This window comes from Panthera uncia (assembly GCF_023721935.1).
Source record: "Panthera uncia isolate 11264 chromosome C1 unlocalized genomic scaffold, Puncia_PCG_1.0 HiC_scaffold_4, whole genome shotgun sequence".
Taxonomy (NCBI): domain Eukaryota; kingdom Metazoa; phylum Chordata; class Mammalia; order Carnivora; family Felidae; genus Panthera; species Panthera uncia.
The window spans coordinates 59,413,575-59,426,773 of NW_026057585.1; the positions used below are offsets into that span (position 1 = coordinate 59,413,575).

General features: G+C 43.3%; 1 protein-coding gene across 2 annotated transcripts in view; it reads left to right on the forward strand.

The window, feature by feature from the left end:
- Positions 1-13,199, forward strand: part of DAB1 (DAB adaptor protein 1) — a 406,172-nt gene that overhangs the window by 330,175 nt on the left and 62,798 nt on the right. The window contains exons 5-8 of one of the 2 annotated variants that reach the window (XM_049617084.1): positions 6,724-6,855; positions 7,462-7,581; positions 8,055-8,093; positions 9,642-9,707. In XM_049617084.1, coding sequence (XP_049473041.1) covers positions 6,724-6,855; positions 7,462-7,581; positions 8,055-8,093; positions 9,642-9,707 — 357 coding nt within the window. The remainder of the gene's footprint in view (positions 1-6,723; positions 6,856-7,461; positions 7,582-8,054; positions 8,094-9,641; positions 9,708-13,199) is intronic. The other variant, XM_049617083.1, reaches the window with a different exon arrangement.

The following is a 13,199-nucleotide window of genomic DNA, read 5'->3' on the forward strand; positions in this document are numbered from 1 at the left end:
AGTATAATTTTTTACTTAGTATAAATAAGTGAAAAGTCAGATTCTGAAAATCACTGGTAATTCCACCACTCAAGAGAGAGCTCTCATTAAGATTTTGTTGGACATACTTCTAGACACTTTATACATATATATGGGTATGCATGCTCTTTTTCCAAAAACGGGATCATATTGAACATACTATTTTGCAAGGTGTTTTCTCTAATTCAACAGAATATCATGACTATGTTTCCATGCCGAAAATTCCTAACATTTCTCCAGATGATTTCCAGTTACCGCGTATTCCTTCATCGTATATCACAATGCAATTTCTACAACCAGTTAGTGCTCAACCTTTCAAACATTCCTAATTTGTCACTATTTCTTGTAGCACGGTGGGGAATAGCTTGTGTCCGAGTTTTTGCCCACACACATCTTACATTATTTACAGATAATTGAATCCCTGCAAGAAGAATCATGGGTCAAAGTTTATACATGTCTTTAAGGCTTTGAAATATACAGCCAGTCTACCCTCCAGAAAAGTTGCACCAAATCAAACTCCCACAAACAATAAAAGTAACCATAATGGCCAAAATCTACACAGCCCCTGCTACATGTTTCACACTGTTCCAAGCCCTTTACCTATCTGTAAGTCATCTATCCTCCTAACAGGACCATGAGAGAATTATTATTATTATCCCCAGTGAACACATAGAAAACTAGTAGCCAAAGAAAGTATATTTCACCACACTTCTGTCAACACTAGGTATTTCCTTTTCTTTCTTTTTTTTTTCATTCTGGTGGGGAAAAAAATGACATTTCATTTATATCTGGTCTGTTTTATATGAGTTAGTTTAATATTTCCAACAAACTTTCAGGTTCTTTATCATTCTGCATGTCGTACAAAAAGAGAAAATAAGGCTCAGAAAGTTAGAAAGAGGTGCCTGAAGCTACCCGTCTGGTAAATGATAATGCTTAGATTTGAATTGTGTTCTCTTTGGCTCCAGAGTCCATATTCTTCCCTCTGCTATCACAGTGCCCTTGCAGCTAGAGACTAAATGTTTGGAAATTGGGTTTTGTCCTTGAATTAAACCTTCTAGAAGATTTTAGGGTGGGACCTCAAGGAAGACTTTACTCTGACCAGCTCTGCTGAGCATTTCATGATGGGGCGCCTGGGGGTGGTACAGAGGTTGCTTCCCAGCCTCGTTGGCACTGTGATGCAGCACACGCATCCAAAAATATGTTAGAAAAGAGAAAGGCCTTTATAATGAGCCTGGGCCTACCTTTGTCTTGTGAAGTTTTAACTACTGTAATTGTCTGTGGTGTGAAGCAGTGTATTTTTCATGTATCTATTTTTATTCTGTGTCTATCTGCGTATCTGCTTTTCTGTTTTGTTTTTGTTAACTCACTTGAAGCGTGGTGTGTATTTTCCCTGTGACTGATATTGCCTCGAGAAAGCACACACTCCTGTACACACACACACATACACACAAATAATATGAAGGCTAAATAGGGTAGAATTTATTCTTTAAAAAAAAAAGCTAGTGGTAAAGTCTGAGTAGATGACTTTCCAATCCATACTGTATTTAATTGGTTGTATTGAACCGTACTACAAATTAAGTCTCCTCTGTAATTTATTCTGTCAGATGGTAACCCTCCAAACAATTTGATACTTCATTTAAACATTGGTAAATGGCTCATAGAAATGCTAAGGAAAAAAAAAAAAAGATTTAATGATGATCAGATAAGAAACCTTCTGTTCACAGAACGAGTCTTGTGTGAAATGTCATGAATTAACCTGATTCAGTCATTCATCAAGCATTTATTGAGCAACTACCTCATGCAGTGCGTGTCTTCAGATGGCGTGGCTCTTCCTTCCTTCCTTCTGTAGCTCATCAAACGTTATTTAGCACTTACTGTTCAAAAGGAACAGTATTAGGAGCTGGGAGGAGACTGAGAAGAATTAGACACGGATCTTTCTCTCAACAAGCTAACAACCCCAAAGTAGAGAGAAAACAGGTGCACAGAGGTTTGGTTTTGTTTTGCTTTGTTTGTTGACTCCCCTGAATCCTGGTGGATATTTTTTCTTGTGAATGTTCGGTTCTTTCTGCCTAGACTGCCCTTTCCCATGATTTTCTGGGGACTGCCCTTAGCCTTTGAGATTCAGTTCAAGGCCAGCTGCTTTGTCAAGTCTTCCTGACGCCCTTCCCCATCCCTGCTCTGAGCCAATGCAACACCTTATGCACACCTTTACTATAAGCTCATCTTGTTATATTGTGGTCATTGGTTTCTTATCCTGCATGTTTTTATGAGATTGCACGGTCCTCAGGGAAGGGAGTATGTTTTAAGAATCTAGATGGATGTAGGACTAAGCATGAGACCTGGAACATAACAGGTACTCAGTAAATACACATGGTATGAAGAAGTGGATGAATGGGTAAACGTGAAACAAAATGAAGCATCCTAGACAGAAGAACAAATACAAGGCACTGAGGTCTAGGGACAGGAATTATCACTGGGAAATGGAGGGAAATGGAGGGGTCAGGGAAGGTTCCCTGGACGAGCACGCTGTTGGAATTAGCCTGGGAGCATATGTATGATTTGGTTACATGGAGTCACTGAAGGATTGGTGATGGGGATGAAGAGGGTGATCGACAGGGAAAATGTGAACAGTGGCATACAGGCCCAGAAGTACAGAACCGAAGGCGGCAGGGATGGCCTCTTCAGACTATCTGTAGCCTGGCTCCCCTGAAGTTCAGTGATGGGAGGAAGATCAGACCAGACTGAGGAGTCTAATCTCTGGTCTATCCTTAGAATTCTTCAGTAACAACTTTCATCCATAATACGACAGGGAGGGTTCCTAATGGGAGAAGAATAAAGTGGTAGCAGAGAAACAGGGTGTCATTGAAGACTACTTTTAAAAGCAAATACCTGCTTAGATTTGGGGCAGTACCTCAATATCTAGACTAAGTTTTCCTAAGATAAACTGTTTCCCTAAGGAAATGTGGAAGAAGGAAGACCAGACTCTCCCTTTCCTCCCCGCTCCCTCCTCCTCTGGCCCAGTATTCCCTATGCCCTCCAGAACAACTTGCGATGCCCAGGACCTCCCCACAGAAACCCTCCTGGGATGAAACGATCTTTATTTCCCATGACCAAGGGTCTCACCACATCTTTCCAGCCTGACTGCTCAGTGAACATCACAGATAGTCACAAGCTCATGAGAGCTTGCTTCCAGAACATGCTGTCTTGACCTTTTTCTTTGAGATCCTTAGCAAAGGATCCCAAACCAGCCTCTCTTCCAAACCTTCTGATTTATGACCCTCTCTGACCTCAGATACCTGCAAGAATCTGGAACAGCTTCAACTCTGCCTCCTTGGCCAACTCTCCCCTTCCTCATCCAGGCTTTTCAGGGATCATGGCTTTGTTGTTGGATCTTGCTTCCTCTTATCAATGCTCCATTATCCTTCATAGGGAGAATGAGGGCTTCATTCAGGACTGGTCCCTCCAGAACTCTCTGTGACCCTGAGTCCTTTCATAAATGCAGCCAAACAATAGGATGTTCAAGGTTCCTTTGGCTTTGACTGTGCTCATAAAATCTCCTAGAAGACACGGAGCAGTTTTGAGCCTCAGTGAACAAGTATTTGCAAGATTCTTGCAGTTGCCACGATGAATGCAATAATATGACCATAGGGATTATCAGGATTCTGATTGTGTCTGTATCTCCAAGTTATCTGTGCTATATCTGCACAGTTGAGGTTGGAGAAAGTGGAGACCTATCCCCTCAATGATGCTTGGTTTCCAAATAAATGAGCCACTTTCACAGCAATCCTATTTAACATAACATAAAATTAACTATGGGAAAAGATTGTGTTACAGACATCTTTAGGCACTTCAGGCACGCACAGAGCTATACTTCGCGAGGCAATATTAGGTATCATCAGGCGTTAAAAATGTTTTGATTTTAAAACACTTAATGAGGATTCCCAGATAAATTAAAGCAACTCCATCTGCTGTCTTGCATAGTAGGTGATATTTTACCCTTGCACAGTCATCTCCAAATCTAATTCCACCAGGAAGACTTCTAATCACAGTTTAATTTTAGAGCAATATTCCACTTGGCAATCAATAAGGTACTGTCGTCAAACTTTGATTTAATAGGAAACGTGGATAACATTCTCCACGTTATGCAGAGAGAGAAATACTTTGAGGAAAGGGGGAGAAAGAGAATGTCTTTGTCTTCCACTTTCCCCTGCTGCATACCATTCTAGTTCACAAAAGCCTATAAATCAATACACCCATGTTGTGTGAATATAAATCTCATCAATTTTACATCATTAACACTATGAAAAAGCTACCACTCTTTGAGCAATTTTCCTCCACTAGCTAAGCATGTCCACTTAATAAAACAAGAATAAATGGATTCTTGGTCTTCCACTAACAAACATTTCCTTCCCCGCCAACTTTATGTGGGTCAGAACTCACTAGAATTACACAGTTGTCTTGTGGCCAGTTAGGTGACTAGACAGTGACACCACCCACCAAGCATGATGTGCAGCGGTCAGTGGACAACCTGGGCAAGGCATGACCTGAAGGGAGAGTCACAAGAGCAGTCAGAGAGGTTAGTGAGTGAACAGAGTCTAGAAGGTCAAGGTGCAACAGCAAATTCTACTGCAGAAATGATTCATGAGGTCAGAAACCTAGAAAGATCGCAGCAGTGTGGGAATGGGTGTTTTGGAAGGCCAGGGCCAGTAGTCCGGAACTAAGGTGATGACCATCATGAGACTAGATGTCCACTGACCTAAGAGACTGGCTGTGTGGTTCAAGGTCCTAATGGCTAAAGGATCTTGGGTGATAGGACCAGACCTTCCAGAACATCTACTCCAGTGATTCCTACCATGTTCATGATTAAGTTCCCTTTGTGTTACATGTCTGTCTCCTTCCGTGGACTCGGTAACGGGGAAGATTTTGTCCAACCAAAAAAAAAGGGTATTTATAATCATTCACTTTCCTACTTGAATTATTCAAACCCATAAGTAAATGCCAAAGAGAATCTCCTCAGAGATGATTCTAAGGAGTACAACATAAACCTGATACATTTCGAAAAGAACTTGGCATTTTCATTTGCATGCACATGTGTGGTCTTAATTAAGAGTAGTTACAAATTTCTGCTTAGCTTTTTGAAATGTTGAAAACTGCTTAGGGCTTCTTTTTATTACCTTTAATGAAGCAAGTAGACCCAGGGCTTTGAGTTAGGAGCCATTTATCTGGTACAAACTTCTCATTGGATAGAAGAAGAAGCAAAGGTCCAGAGAGGTGCAGGGAGTGCATTGTGCTCACAAAGTGGCCAGAATACAAGGCTCTTAATATGTAATTTAATGAAAAGGCCCCTTATAAGGACTTTAAGCACATCATATAACGCCCAGCTACCTGCGCAAGCCTTTACACAGAGTACTAAGTGTTGCTTTGAGTAGGTTTAATATAGGAAAATGGTCCTACAGATGGCCATCACCAATAGGATGGCAAGCATTATTTGTTGAAGCTTAGATAATAAAGGTGGGAAGATCAGCTTCAAAAGATTACCAAATTACTGATCAACTATCCTGATTTACTTGAGTTCAGGAACTATGGGTCAAACATAGCACAAGGTTCTAAGAAGACAGAGTTGAGGAAGATGGATCTTGTGAAGACAGACAAGGAGCCAGGTAAATATATCAGAGTAGGAAGGTCTGGAAAGCAAGAACCCAGGGAGGCTGTGTGTGAGGACTCCATTAGGAATTGCCGTATCAGTAGAGACCGAAGTTCTATGGAATTATTTCTGCAGAGGAGGAAAAGCAAGCCTCATTCAGGGAAGATTTCACAGAGGTGGTGCTATTCAAATATCTTTTTTTTTTTTTACGTTTATTTATTTATTTTGAGAGAGACAGACACAGTGCGAGTGGGGGAGGGGCAGAGTGCGAGCAAAAGCAAGAGAGAGAGAGAGAGAGGAAATCCCAAGCTGGCAGCACAGATCCCAACCGGGGGCTCGAACCCACAAAACCGTGACCTCATGACCTGAGCCAAAACCAAGAGTTGGACACTTAACCAACGGAGCCATCCAGGCGCCCCTCAAATGTTCTTTTGAAAGGGAATAGGAGGACTCAGGCAAATGGATAGAAGAATGGGCATGGCAAACAGAGGGACCAGCCCAGGAAGAGCCTGAGAACTAAGGGCATCTACCTCTAGCCCAGATGGTGACTCTGGACAAGATAGAAGAAGGTGTTTGTTCCCCGAGACACTCTGTCACCATCGGTCAAAAAAGGGTTGTAACCATATAAGTGCATAGTTCTGTGACACTGAATGGTACTCCCTGTACTTTTCCACCACAGCAAGCAGAGGCCCTGGGGATGGAAATGCATTAAATATCAAGCCGGAACTTCAACGTGGCTATGTCACAAAGAGAGCTGTAGCAGAAGCCTGCACCTTGAACTAGACTGACTGGCCCTGGCAAGCTTAATGGAAGCCATGGCCACAGACGCTCATTCAGCATATGAGCAGTCCTGTTTGTCTGCCTGGTCACAGCACTAAGACCATGGAGGAAAGCCTCCACCCCTCAAGGGCAGGCGCAGCTCTTTTTTCCTTCCATCTGGACCCAACAGCTTTTCCAAAGCCCTTCGGGCCTGTTCACACGTAGCTGAAACGCATCTCTTATTGATCAACAGCTCGAAGGGAAAGTCCCATGAAATATGTTCTTCCTTTTGTCTCTGATAGGCCCTTCAGCATCATCATGCTGTTCATGAAATTTCCTACATTGCAAAGGACATCACAGACCACCGGGCCTTTGGATACGTTTGTGGGAAGGAAGGGAATCACAGATTTGTCGCCATAAAAACAGCCCAGGCGGTGAGTATCCCCATCCAAGGAGGGCACCTTTCCTGGTAGCTTTAGGGGACAGCGCGTGCAGTCACACTGTTGGTGTTTGAAGGCCGCCTCTGATGTAAGACGGAGCGATGCTGATGCTCAGATAGCCTCGGAGCAAGGAAGCTTGCTCCAGCCCATCCGGTCTTGTTTTTCCCTAATGGGTATTTCGTAATGACTAATTATTTTCCTTTCTGATTAAGCTGGATGGAGGCACACTACACAAATAAGTTTCCTTGTGTTCATAGCCTCATTTAAAAAGAAAATAAGAGAAAACAAATAGCTGTTTTGCATAAGGCCTACCCTAATTTTATTGTATTTAGAATTACTAATAAATAAAAGCAGTGCCTTTTATGCTTATGATTATTATGAATTTGCAAATATAATTAGTCGAAGAAATGAACTTTAGCCTAGATGCAATTTGCTAAACCAATATAAACAAGGTAGAATTAATTAAAGACGGAATGCTCTCAGTTTAATAGGAAAGGGAAGGGCTGCGGGTTGTACCAGGCAAAGGCAAAAGTGGGCCGGGCTGCTTCTGCCTTTATACCATTCCCTTACTAATGTGATTCATCCCACCTTCTACTCCAGGCTGAACCTGTTATTCTGGACTTGAGAGATCTCTTTCAACTGATTTATGAATTGAAGCAACGAGAAGAATTGGAAAAAAAGGCACAAAAGGATAAGCAGTGTGAACAAGCTGTGTATCAGGTATACCTGTGAATTTACCCGAGTACCAGGGAAGACTAGGACTTCAAATAAACAGATGTGAAAACTGACAGTCAGGTCCTGTCCTCCCGCTGCCAAGTAGAAACAAAGATGAAAGGTTCCCGTGTAAATTTCAGGCACCGAGAGCAAGCCATTAGAGATGATCTTTTATTCTCTGAAATCCTGAACATGTGAGAGAAAGTGAAATCTTGAATCCCGAGGAAGATTTCTGGGCAGGAGAACAGAAGAAATGCAATTGCTTTTGCTGTTGTTGATAGTGGGCGTGGGGGTGGGGGTGGCTGCAAGAGTTTTCTTTTCCTTTTTTTTTTCCCTGTGTGTTTTCTCCCTAAAATGACCCAGCAGCCTGTCCTTCCCAGAGCTGGTTTCTGTACTGTCCTGTGATTTCTGAACACAATCTCACACCTCTTCCTTTATATCTTCTGCTTTTCAACCTCCCTTCACTCGCTCTGCTGTAGACAATTTTGGAAGAGGATGTTGAAGATCCTGTATACCAGGTAATTTCTGAAACCCATCGGGGTTTTAGGGTCAGGAATGGCGAGGCCTGTGCTACAGACACTTTGTCAGAGCCCTGAAGAATCCCCTGACGGCAGAGCCTGGAGGAGGGACCGAGATTATTTCCAAGGGTGCGGGTTGCGAGCCTCTCCAGGAGTGAATTTCCATAAAAAATGAACAGAAGTTTGGCTGGCATCCATAACATGGGATCTTGAGATAGGTTTCCTCCTTCCTGCCCCTGCCCCAGCCCCCTCCACTATCTGTAAAAGTTTGATTCTCAGAACTGGATGTTATCAGGAGTCTCTTGTATATTTCAAGTTTGTGTGGAGGCTTCTCTGAGTTAGGAACTGGGGATGGGGAGTGAGTTTGGGTGACATTTGAGTGCAAGCCCAAAGGGCAGTCTGTAAGCTTTGGGAAGGCTGTGGGGAGAGATCTCTCTGGCCCCTCTGATTGTCTGGATCGTGCCATAGAGGCTGTTGGGAGGAGAGTAAGGGAGATCCTAGAGATGGCCCAGGTAGTAACTATCCCTGGACTCTCAAGCTTGCAGCCCAGGTGTGGCTAGAGAGATGGCTTCTCTTGGATCCAAGTGTGTGCTGTGTACAAACAGATGCAGAGAAAAGGGAAGAGGATACCTCCCACCACCAACCCCAACCCACTCATACTTACTCCCAAGGAGAGAAAAGAGTGAGAAAATGAACTTGCAGGACATAAAAGAAAACCTGAAACTTATGAGTTATATGTGTGTGTGTCACACATATCTGTTTCCACACAGAAAGCTGGCACAGCTATGACAAAAATAAAACCATATGGATAAAATAAGTAATATAATATGAGTAACACAAAGTAAAGGTTTCTAGCATATGTGACAAAAAAAAAAAAAGCCAAAGATACGCCTGACGGCATGCCCTGGCTATAGAATGCTGAGGGCGAGGATTTGTCTAGAATGTGAGCTCTGCCCTGGCCAACTGGCTCACAGGGAATGAAGACTATCGCCCTTTTTGAAATTGCTCAGTCCTTTAAAGTCTGAAACGTGCACAGGGGAAAAGAAATTGAGTTTCAGTATTTAAAACTAAGAATGTAAAATAAGGTGCTATTTATGGGATGTGGAAGTTTGGGGTTTCTGAGCACTTCCAAGCTGAGTTAGGAGCTTTGGGGAAGCAAAGGGGGGCAGCAGATGTAACCCAGATTATGAAGTTGGGATCCCAGATGTTCCCAGGAGATGTCATTCCCACTCAGCAATGAAGCACTTGCAGACCTTACTGAGATAAAATGCCATTGAATGAAGAAGTTACATCTCCCCAAAGATGTGCAGGGGCCCATGCAATCACTCCTGTACCACTGACCATCAGACCCTTGCCGTTTTTGTAAGAAAAGGCAGAGGTGTGCAAGGCACCCGTAGTGTTTCTGTAATCCACTTGTCTCTTGAGGGTATTTTCTGTTGTGACTGTTTCTTTAATGCTCACTGAGATTTGTATCCTGAATTCCAAATGCCTTTTTTTTCCTCTCTCTCCTTCCCCTCTGACCTTTCCTCTCTGGCCGCTCCGTAATAGTACATTGTGTTTGAGGCTGGACACGAGCCAATCCGTGATCCCGAAACGGAAGAAAACATTTATCAGGTATAAAATCGCTTCTCTCTCTTACCATTGCACCGATACCAGTAAATGCTCTGAAGGGCCTGTAGAACCGAGGGCGCTCCCTTCTCATGGTCACATAGCTCTTTCTGTCATTCAGGCTCATGGAAGACAACTTCATGTGGTTGGCGTTTACCAACTGACCAGAAGTTTTCACACCTTGCTGTGGAAATGCTTAATGGCCAGTTGAGTGCGTTGTTTTAATTGTTAATGGATCTTAACTATGTTCAATTGACTCAAGAATCAGACATTCCATTTTAGTAAAGTAACCCATTGGAGGGTTGTTGTCCATGATACAGAAGGGTCCTTCGCTTCTCAAAAGAATGTGTTCATCACATTTCTTTTAAAAGCACTACTGAAAATGAAGGACAAACTCCAAAGCAAACACCTTTGGAACACAGCACTGGAAATATTAATTGAATAAAAGAAAGTACAGCTCCAAGTTTCACCCCTCCTGAAGGGAAGGTAAATTAATATTCTTCAGTGTCTGCTTCTGGGAAAAACCTCACACACACATTTTGACTCACTCCATTCTCGCGCACATGCTATAAAGTAGGTATCTAATCCCACTTTTATGAGGGGGAACTGAGGCCCAGAGAAGCTGAGTAACTTCCCGGGGGCTGTACAGCCATTTAGAGCAGCGATCAGACCCCATGTGAGTGAAGGCACAACTCACCGGACCTCCCCCATGCTTGCCCATCAGAGTTAGAGAAACTGCACCATAGCAACACATCAGATAAATATGACAGCATCCAATTTGTCACTAATTAGAAACTCAGCCTTAATTTGAAATATAAACATCATGGAAGAAGGGGAAAAAATTTAATGTATTTAATAAGTGATTTTAATTTCCTTAACTCACTCAGTTATGTGGTCTGCTATTCTGCCTTGGGCACACATTACTTATGTAATGAAAGTAAAATAGATTTTCAGTTTCCGTCAAATGCACAGAATTGTAAATGACCAAAGTATAACATCAGCTCTACCAGTAGCTCAGTATAAACCAGGCCCATGGAGTGATAATCGTCTTTCTCTCCCCTGGATCGGTCTAGATTGGATGCAAGTGTAAAGTTATGCTCTGAAGTCTTGTTTAAAGTCAGCGCTCACACAGTTTCTGTCTTTAAATGGAAAACTTACATTTTTGTTCTCAGATTTTATTTTGATTGATTGATTGATTGATTTTTAATGTTTATTCACTTCTTGAGAGACAGAGACAGAGTGTGAGCAGGCAGGGGCAGAGAGAGAGGGAGACACAGAATCTGAAACAGGCTTCAGGCTCTGAGCTGTCAGCACAGAGCCCAATGCGGGGCTCGAACTCACGAACCGTGAGATCATGGCCTGAGCCGAAGTTGGATGCCCAACCGACTGAGCCACCCTGGCCCCCCTCAGATTTTAAATTATTACAACCTTGCGGTGTCTGAATATGAGGCCAAAAGAAACCATTAACCAGTCATCCCCTGAAGAAAAAGCACCTTGTAAGACAAAATGAGTCTTTTCAGTGCAAAGTTTCTGAATCCCAGCCGAGCCGTAGTTAGTGGCACCTGCGGGCCCCCATGGGGGACGGCTGGGGGTGTGGGACATCCTATGTGTGGGAAGAACTGGTTTAGGTGAGCAGAGAACTGGGTTCCAGTTCTGGCTGTGTCACCAACTATCTTTGGCTGAGTGGTAGTGTGCAAGACACTTGCCCTCTATGAGCCTCAGTTTCCCCAGTGGTAAGATAGGGAACTAGTTTCCCTGTAACTCACACGTTGGCATGAGAATGAAGCAAGTTCGTGTGAAGGATGTAGAGAAGAGGCTTCATCCTGAGTCACACAGTGTGTGGATTCGGAATCCTAGTCCAAGTACCAACTCAAGTTCTTTTCCTTCTCTGAGCCTCAGTTTACTCACCTGTAAACTGAGCGACTAAGACTGAAGAGTCTCTTAGGCGAGGTCCTTTGCTGCTTTTTGCAGCTAGTGCCTATCAGAGGACAGCGATTCTTTAGAGAAACATGTTCGCTTGCTTTACAGGGCAACAAGACTTAGAAATTGTGGGGGGGCGGGGAGGGGAGGGGGTAACATTTATTGAGGGCTCCGTGAATGGGGTTTACATGCAATATCTTATCTCTCACAACAAGATTGTGTGGCTTGAACCCTCATTCCCACCTTACAGATGGAACCCTGAGGCTCACACAGATAAGATGTCTTGCCCAAGGTCACAGAGCTCCAAGAGGCAGAACTCCCACTCCCAGCCAAGTCTCTCTGACCCCGGTAAATGCATGAATCCCCGGGCTCTTCTCAGCCAGAATATCCTGATGCAGAGTTTCACGATTAGATTCTGCGTAGGCTCCAAGTCACTATCTAAAAATCACACTTGTTTTAACAGTTGTGACCTCCGGATCTTTCCGGCTGTCCATCATTAGCAGGAAGGTACCGTTTAAGGAAATGAATATTTTATCACCCTCTCTTCTCCTCTCTTGCTTTGCCAGTCAGCTGGGCCTCAATTTGCTCAACACAAGATAAGCTCTTGGGCCCAAAGATAAAGCTGAGCTTTTAAGGAGCTGTGATTAGGGAGCTGCACTCTTCTTTGTGTTTTGAGGGCCTCTGATTATTCCACAGCTATTCATCCTGAGGAGACTACAGTATCTCCAAGTCTTCAGCTTAGCCCAGGGTAGTCTCAGATTTTAATCCCATCCCCTGCTTTCCAGAATGAGGAATGAGGCAGACAGACCTGGGGCCTGATCCTTTAGCCGTTTTGTGGCCTTGGATCAAGTGCATAACTTCTGTATCCCAATCTCCCAGGCTATAAAATTAGGAATGCTGCATTATCTGCCTCTAGAAGTGATGTGAAGGTGTAAAGCTCTTGGTACGTAGTAGGTTCTATGTAAATGTTAGTTCCTCTACTTCCTGAGAACTTTGTCAGTATCAGATGCTGTTCACGAGGTCTTAGGATGTTATATTAAGTGAAGCAGAACATGACTTGGTCGCCTCGTCTTGTCAGAGAGCCTAGCGGAAAGTTGCAGCCTCACTTGACTTTGCTGTTTATAACTCCGGCATGAGAGAGGGAGAGACTCTTGAGTAAACGGAACCTCTCTTTGAGGATCAGTAGTCTCATTTTCCAAACCGGATTAACAACAGTAATTGTCTTTCTTTTTGCGCGCATCAGGAAAAGTTATCAGTCATCTTTTTAAAGCAACACAGAACCTTGCAGCACAAGGGTTTTTTACACCTCATCTGATTTTGACCCTTGCAGTAACTCAGTAAGATAAGCACAGCTACGATGGCTATCGTTTTAAATGGAAGAAAATCAAGTCCTCCAGTTTGAGTGCTGTGCCCAAGGCCAGAGCCTCAGCTGTAGACCTGGTAATTCTTTAGTACGTTAACGTTAACACACGGGCGAGATTGCGGCTTTGCACACAGACATTCTCTGAGTCCTTTGGCTTGAAAATCATTTTTAATCGCCCGTGATGTGTCAAGTATTGTTATTTTAAAATGATAACT